The sequence below is a fragment of the Pelmatolapia mariae genome, linkage group LG14, assembly GCF_036321145.2.
Source record: "Pelmatolapia mariae isolate MD_Pm_ZW linkage group LG14, Pm_UMD_F_2, whole genome shotgun sequence".
NCBI classification, from domain to species: Eukaryota; Metazoa; Chordata; class Actinopteri; order Cichliformes; family Cichlidae; genus Pelmatolapia; species Pelmatolapia mariae.
Window position 1 is genome coordinate 23082681 of NC_086239.1, and position 8470 is coordinate 23091150.

At 37.1% G+C, this 8470-nt stretch overlaps 1 protein-coding gene across 2 annotated transcripts; it reads right to left on the reverse strand.

Moving 5' to 3' along the window:
• Positions 1–3475: 3475 nt before the first annotated feature.
• Positions 3476–7722, reverse strand: gemin7 (gem (nuclear organelle) associated protein 7). 2 transcript variants are annotated; one of them, XM_063493374.1, is made up of 2 exons: positions 7633–7722; positions 3476–6491 (listed from the first exon to the last, which is right to left on the reverse strand). In XM_063493374.1, the coding sequence occupies exon 2, from the start codon at positions 6468–6470 to the stop codon at positions 6084–6086; it is 387 nt and encodes a 128-aa protein (XP_063349444.1). In that variant the 5' UTR covers positions 6471–6491; positions 7633–7722; the 3' UTR covers positions 3476–6083. The 2 variants fall into 2 exon arrangements, with proteins under 2 accessions (XP_063349444.1, XP_063349445.1); XM_063493375.1 differs by having other exon boundaries at positions 7629–7688.
• Positions 7723–8470: the final 748 nt, after the last annotated feature.

The window sequence follows — 8470 nt, forward strand, 5'->3', positions numbered from 1 at the left end:
CAGAGGAAACTTCGTTAGTCCTCGTTACCATATATGTTAACGGGTTTAACTCTAGCACTGATACAATGACAACCAAAGTTAATACTTGCTTATACTTGGGTTAATACTTGTTCCAATGAATGTTATCATGTGAATCATCATTTCTTCCCCCTTTTGATAATGAAATGTGCTAAAAATACCAATTCATGAGGTCACTGCCCAATTATTTTTGTCTGCTGGCTGGAGTTTTTGGCAAAAAGGGTGATTAAGTGGTTTTGAGAGTTATCAGACACTTGCCAGGAAGTGACAGAGGACCACAAACAGGAAGGAGCGGAATGTGCTTCCTGTCGGCCGATGGTAGTGTACAGGGGCAGATTCCTTGTACCATCATGACTGATACACCAGCATACACACACATGCATACACTAAAAGGCAGGAATGTTTTTCCACTGAAATCAGGGAGAAGCAGACTGTCAGGAAAGGCAAACAGCAAGAAAAGATAACACTGAGACAGCGTGTTCAAGTGCAGTGCGGCACATCGGGAAGCATAAACCAACACCAGGCCTTCAGAACTGCCTTGTAAAGCTCATTCTCACTTAACCTTTGTAAAATACTCGTGTAATATTTAGTTTGTTGTCATGAAGAGAGCACTCTTTCGGCCAACTTAATAATGCATCTGTTTGACAAAGATCTTCCCCTCAAATTGGACTGATCTTTTCCATACTAAAGCTTAATTTTTAGGTCACGTTTGCATGAACAATGACAGCCTGGCATGCTGACAGAACAGACTCTTTAACAAAAAGCTTTTTACCAGTCAGATAGAACCAAATCTGTGAAGGTGTTCACTGAAAACACCAAAACAGTGAGCTGAAAAAGGGTTCTGCTTGTTTCCATTTTCTTTTAATTGCATTTTTTTAAAGATGTTGTCCAGAAGTATTTGGACAATGACAGGTAACTGAAAAATACACTATGTTGGGTTGAGATCAGGTGACTGACATTACCATTGAGCAATATTCAAGTTTTTGCCTTTTGCAGCTTACTTTAGGCCGTTATCTCTTTGCACTGTGGAGCAGTCTGATCAGTTCAGTTGAATCTGAGTAGAAAGTATAGCCCTGTATACTTTGTAATTCATCCTACTACTTTTACCAGCTGTCACATCAATAAACAACAAAAACCCAGTTCCACTGGCAGCCATACATGTCCATGCCAAACACTGCCTCCACCATGTTTGACAGATGACCATTGTGATCTACCCATTGTTCTGATACAAGTTCATTAGGGTTTCATCTGTCCAAAGACAGTCCACTGAACTGTGCAAAGTATTTTAAATGTCTTCTGGCAAAGTCTAATCTGACCTTTCTGTTCTTGAGTGTCACCAGTGGTTTGCACCTTGTAAGCCCACTGTATTTATGTTCATAAATCATCTCTTCATTGTAGACTTTGACAATGACATGCCTACCTCCAATACATTATCAGATATCAGATCATAAGTGTTATTAGAAAATGAACCAGGAACCAACTAAAGCATGAAGTTGTATAAAATTGAAATGAATGTGTTTATGTATTGTATACATTCCTGCAGATAGTCACAGAGGTGAGAGTGAGAGCTGGGGGAGTTGAGAGCTGCTGGTCATAGAACAGTATATGAAATTAACATTGGTTGTCCTTGAGGGCTTCCTGATTTAATCACACAGGCTTGATGACGTCATGCAGAGGTTTAAGTCATATTTCGGATTAGGGAGGGTGAGAGAGAGTGAGAGGGATAGCAATGTGGGGTGGCAGGGAGGCGGACGGGGGGAGGAATGAGTCACTACCTCACTGATGACTGTCTCCACTGAGTGGTCAGATAATTCAGGTACAAAAAGAGACACAGGCACAGCACGACCGCCTAATGGCACTCAAATAAAATGACTTATTGGGAACTCGCAAAATACACCTTTTAGGAAGATTAAATAGTATTGATGCCACCCCTCCTCCTCCCCATGAGGCTGGTACAAAACAATGACCAATACTGTTCTCTGTATTTAATTAATGATCAGGGACTTACATGACGGATGTCTTTGCTGCCATCATATGTTGAGTCAGTATGGGCTCTATTACTGAAACATTCAAGAAAAACGATCTGGTGTAATCCTGATTCATCAAAGAATACAGTTGATTTAGGTTATACAGTCCCAATCAAAAGTTTAAGACCACTAGAAAAATGGCAAAAAAATCATATTTTTCAGGGTTCGATCTTATAAGGTTCCAAGTAAAGTTTCAAACTGCAACAACAAGAAATGGGAGTGAGACAAAACATTTTTTTGAGCATGCAATTTATTGAAAACAAAGCTTAAACTGAAACAGGCTGCTTTATAGCTGATATAATGTTTAGGACCAAAAAAACAAACAAAACAAAAAAAACCCATAAACCCCCCAAAAACAGAAATCAAAGTTCCAAACACAAACTCAGTAATGAGTAGGTCCACCATTATTGTTGATCACTTCAAAAATTGTTTCACGGCGTGCTTGATGCAAGCGTGCTACCTGACAGAAAATGACAATGAATCCATATTTTTGCACATATTTGGCCTTTAAAAGGCATGTGGTCCTAAACTTTTGATCAGCTGTAAAGCAGACTGTTTCAGTTAAAGCGTTGTTTTCAATAAATTATATGCTCCAAAAATTGTTTTGTCTTACTCCAATTTCTTCTTGTTACATGTTGAAGCTCTATTTGGAACCTTGTTAAGATCCAACCATGCAATTTTTTTTTTAAATCGTTTTCAAGTGGCCTTAAACTTTTGATTGTTCCATGCTGTAAATCTCTTCAGTCTTTGACTGAAAAAATATAATCGCATCACTATAATCTGCATCCATAGATGCAAGGTCAGAAACAAGGACAGATGATGAACCTAGAATTGTCATCATTACAAATTTCTTGATCATCAGAGTAATCATTTTCAGTCAGTCAGTTGAGATCCTGAACAGGCCAACAAGCGAGTTTCACAAGTAAAAAAATAACATTTGTGAAAAATGTTATTTTTGTGAAAAATGTTTTGTTTTGTGATGTTGTAAATGTTTTGTGAAAAATGTTATAGGATAGCAGGATAATACTTTAAAAACTGTTGCAGTAGTCCAAACATCATTACTTTTATGATGATATTGGAGAAATATCTTTTGTTTCTTTATACTCTGTACCTGATGAAACCTTTAAGAGGAACAAATTACAAATTTCTTGGTGATCGAAATAATAATTTTCAGTTGATCAGTTAATCAACTGAGTATGAAAACTTAACAAAGTGTTCATAACATACTATAACAGTTCTACGTGTGAACATGAGGTTTTGAACTGTGTCTAAGTTAGCTCATTGTACAGCAACACTTTTATTACGTTTAATGTCATTATTATGAATATGAAACTGAAGATCAAGGAAATCGGCTGTCACACTTTTATAGATGAAATGTTTTTTCATTTTTTTATTTCTCCAAATAAAAACAAACAAACTAAATATCCAGTATGATATATGTACGTCAAGGGCACTGGCACATATATTTTTCTTAAAAAAACAAAACAAAAATAATAATCAATTTTCAAGCAGAAACCAATAAATATAAAAACTCTGTGCAACTAACTGTTGCTACTATAGTCGACACACTATTCTACCAATATAATATTTGATGAAACACAGATATTACACTGGTCATCATGATGATAGAGAGCCAATTGGAGAAAACTCAGTTTGTAGCTTTGTTGTCAGGCATTTTTAAATAATTATAAAAAGGGTTAAAATATGGCTATGCAGTGGTAAGCCTTACAGGACAAAGACTTTGATTCCAACTGGCTGGAGGTGCTTCTGTGTGGAGTTGGGATGATCTCCCTGTGCCTGCACACAGTTCCTCCAACAGTCCAAACACACGCATGTTAGGTTAGACGATGGTTCTAAATTGGTTGTAGATATGGTTGAGTACAAATGGTGTTACCCTTTATGTTGTTAGCCTTGTGATGGACTGGTGTCATATTTAGTATGAACCTAACCCTTAGTCACATTATACAGTACTACACAAAAGTGGGACAACCCCACATTTATGTGTGTGTGTGTGTGTGTGTGTGTGTGTGTGTGTGTGTGTGTGTGTGTATGTATATATATATATATATGTATATAGCTTCCAGATAGCCGACCATTTCAGAGGAATGCTTTGTTATTGTTTTGAGAGGAATGTTTAAGTCACTTAACACTGATCTATGAATCACCCAAACATAAAAAGCACCTAACTCAAGTAATGCACCAGTGTTGTGTCTACAGATAATGACAACTTGGCAAAGAATCCATTTTAAATTGAACAGTTCAGACAGTTAATAGCAGCCTGTTGTTGAAAAAACAAAACAAAAAAAACAAAAACCCGCCCCTAAAAAAATCCCCCACAATTTGCTCCTTTTCTTTAGATTAATCTAAAGAACTATTAATTACTAGTAATCTGTTATTATTATTACCATTATTATTATATTATTAAGCTAAATACCAAAGATAATAAAATCTGACAGGCATAAAATAGAAGTTTTGTACCAGCAATGTCATTCCACCACAAGAGGTATCAGCTGAACACCTGGCATATCTTGACACGGTGTGCAGTGCAACCTTAAAAAATTGAGGAAACTGAACAAGTGGAGGACAAGTGTCAGACGTAAGTTACAAACTACAGCCAACGCAGCCAAGGACATAACATCCGAAAGTTGTGTCCTTAAGAATAAGAGGGGAAAACAAACAAACAAACAAACAAACAAGCAAAAAAAAACCCAAAAAACTGTTCACTGAAGTCTCATTAGAAATGGTCTCAGTGGGAGGGTGGCCGTCAAAAAGCCATTCTTAAGGGAAACAGGCTGAGCAATGCCAAAATAGACAAGAACTGGACTGAAAAACAGTGGCAACAGGTCCTATGAAGTGATCCACATTTGAATTTTTTTAATTAGACGAGGTCAGGGAAGACGTTTCCAGCCATCTGTAAAACACAGTGGAGGGTCTAGTGTGGTTTGGAGCAGTGTTAAAAAGCTTTTCAAAATTGGTGAAATAATGAACACTAAAGGTACTATCAGAACCGTGGAATACCACCAAGATTCCAAGTATCTGATTGGAAAATGCTTTACTTTTCAGCATCCCAAACATACTGCCAATGCAGTACAAGCATAGCTGGATAGAAAAAGACAATGAAAGACATCATGGATTAGCCTCCAACATTACTGAAGCAGTGTAGGATTATCTTAACTGAGAACGAAACATAAGGCAGCCAACATCCACAGCTTCTTGAATGTCCTTCAAGAAGCCCAGAGAATTATTCCTGAAGACTACTTCAAAAAATTACAAAAAAGCTGCCAAAGAGTTCAGGCTGTGCTGAAGAATAAAGATTGTCATACAAAATATTGACCTTGAAGCTTGTACTGTAACTGTACAAACAGTTTTTGCTTTATTTAAACTGTATGTTTTTGTACGTTTCAATAAATCACACATACTTTCCATTTCTGTAGCAAAATATAAAGAAATGGGGGTGCCTCAAGACTTTTGCACAATGCCAAAAGGAACAGTTAAATGAGCCCACTTTAGGAAAAGAGCTCGATCCAAGGGTGGACTTTGAAATTGAGCATTTTTTTAAACATGAATATTTACCAGTTATTTCTTTAGACATTTTATTTTGCAAAAAACTAACATTTTGCCACACAGTCCTGATCACTTTCACAGTGAATACAAAAGGGTTTCTTTGAAGTGCAATCTTTTATATACCACATTCAGTTAAATTGAATGAGGCAATTTCACAACTCCAGCACCAGTACAGCAGTAACATGTTTGTACATATCTAACTCTGATGTTTAACTGAGACAGGAAACCTGTTCATAAACATGATACTGAGGCTAAATGTCAGGTGACATCTGGCAGGATTCACTGACCTCAAAAAGCTGCATTATCTTTGAAGTTGCACTTCTTTAACTTTGCAGACTGTTACAGTTTGGATGGCTACCTCTTGACACAAAGGCACGCGACTCCCTCTTGTGTTAAAACAGTGGGACTGCTTGTTGAATGCAGTTAAACCACTAGCATATAATCCAGTCCACCACACACACAAAAGCAACATGTTTATACATCAAAGGTGAATGATATCACATCTTGACATCTGATTAGAGCCTCTTTCTGCACCCCAATGGGAGTGTGCAGGTCAGACACCTGAAAGTTCAGCACGTCAATGTCTGATGCCCCAAATGTGGCCTCCACCTTCACATTCTCGTACATCTGGAACTGAACCTTCTTGTTGGTCATGGAGAGCAAGCACCGGAGGAAACCTTCTCTCAGCACAGATCGAGCATGCTGCTCTTTCTGCAGCTGCTCGCTGTCGGTATCTGAAGCTGCTGAGGAGGAAATGGAGGTTCGGCAGAGAGCGATGAAGCGGGGCGAGTTGGGGTCAAATCCACGGCTGTTGGGGTCAGGTCCTTTGGGCAGGCGGAGTACGGGCACTGGAGTCGCCATGCTGACTGCTTCTGCCAAAGCCTGCAGGAGGAAAATAGAAGTCAGGAGCAGGAAAATAAATGTGCTCAAGAAAAACTTTTCCAAGCACAATCATACAAAAAAAGATTAAACTGCAAACTAAAAATAAACAGATCTACTTGCAGTTCAAGATTAGCTACAATATTATGAAAAAGTCGTTCACTGTCACTTGTTTAGTGTCAGTTAACTTTTCTTATTATATGTAAGACTCGGCAAACTAAGTATTTAAGATGAAGTCAGGGGGATCATCGTGGAGAAGTTATTTATTTATTTATCAGTTACATTAAGTAACAGGTATAAAAGCAGTTATGTAATTATAGCGCTATAGTTACAGATCCTGCAACAAAATGTATGTAAACCATGTGTTTGTTTTAAGATAATTTTTATGGGATCAAAATGACATCTTAACAATTCTAAATATAAGTGGTTATTCTTTTTTTTCCCTTTTTATCCTGTCAAATTCTCATATCCGTGTTCAGATTTTTGAGAACTGGTCTTCAGTCAAAGATGGTGTGACGTAGGCAGAATTAACACTGGCCTTAGTGTCGTGCATTCTTAGCTTTACTGAAATCAACAAACCTTTCATAGCTCGCTAAGAGTTGCTGATTAACAAATGATTTGCTCCCATTCTCAGCTGCATATCACTGTAAAGTATATTTTGATTCTGTGTTTTTCTTTTGTGCGTGCCTTTGTAAGATTAAAGCAAATATACTATGCGCCATTCGGGGTTTTGATAACAAGTTATCCACATTTTTCATTAAGTATTATTTTATCGTTTTCTCTCCCGCCCCCCTCTTTCTTTCTTTCTTAAATACGTTTGGAACTTTTCATTGTAAAAATGCACTTCAAATTTACGTTATTAATAAACACGGAAAAAAACGATTTATATCATCGTTTCATCCAGAGCATAGGTTACAGTGAGCTAAAACGTTTCATGTACGCTGCCCTACAAAACGCAAATTTACCAGAAATGTAAAATTGGCCAGTTTTTGATCAACTGAACTTCATTAACAGTTAGCCACTTGGTTTACAATCCCGTTTAATTTAGACACAACATAACCGCACAAAACGACCAGAAAGCATAGTGAAACAATCGAATTAAAAATACACAAATGCTCTAATAAACGCTCTTTCCCTTACTTACTGTGTGCTTTCTCGTGTTAGCACCGTTAGCAACAGCTATCTAGTCGGAAGCCTTGTTGTTCGGTTTCTTCCTCGATGGATTCATTTGCGCATATAAATCAGTTTAAATGTGCATTACCGCCCCCTACTGGACGTGAGGGAAAAGAGCCAAATTTGCAAATAACATTCGCAGTTTTTTTAATTTGAAAAGTGAATTTTGAAATATTTTATTCTATACGTCAATAATAATAATAATAATAATAATAAAGGTGGACATGTAGAGATATCAAGAAGCAACTGTTAATACCATTAAAAATAATGTTTTTGAATACAAATACTTTTTAAAGACACAGTAAAGTAACTTGTTAAAAGTGTGTCAAAGGTAAGTCAAATAACCATTCATTAAATCCAACATAAGCAGAAGAGCATTTCTGAAGTCAAAGTCATGCTACAAACTAGTTTGCTGAAAATTACCTCCTCTGTTGTCATTTAAGCTCATTGTAGCATTTTTCTTCAGGACCTGTATTCGCAAACATTTGAAAAATCCTCTCACAGAGCATAAGCAAATTTTGTAGCCACTGATGTAAACAATTCATATAAGTTTTCACTAGTCCGTTGTTATGTTGCAACAGGAATTTTGAAAGCACATACTTTTGAAAGATGAAGTAAGATGAATTACCAGTTGAACCTTTCACAATGCCTGGGCTCATTTTGCCCCACAGCCCCTGTTTAGTAAACAGTGTACCAAAACAGAGCTCAAATGAACCAGATTGATAGACATAAGGTGTCACGGTCCTGGGTAGGTGACTCAGTGTTTTGGTTTTCATATTATTATTGACCTTATTATTGACCTAGCGTCC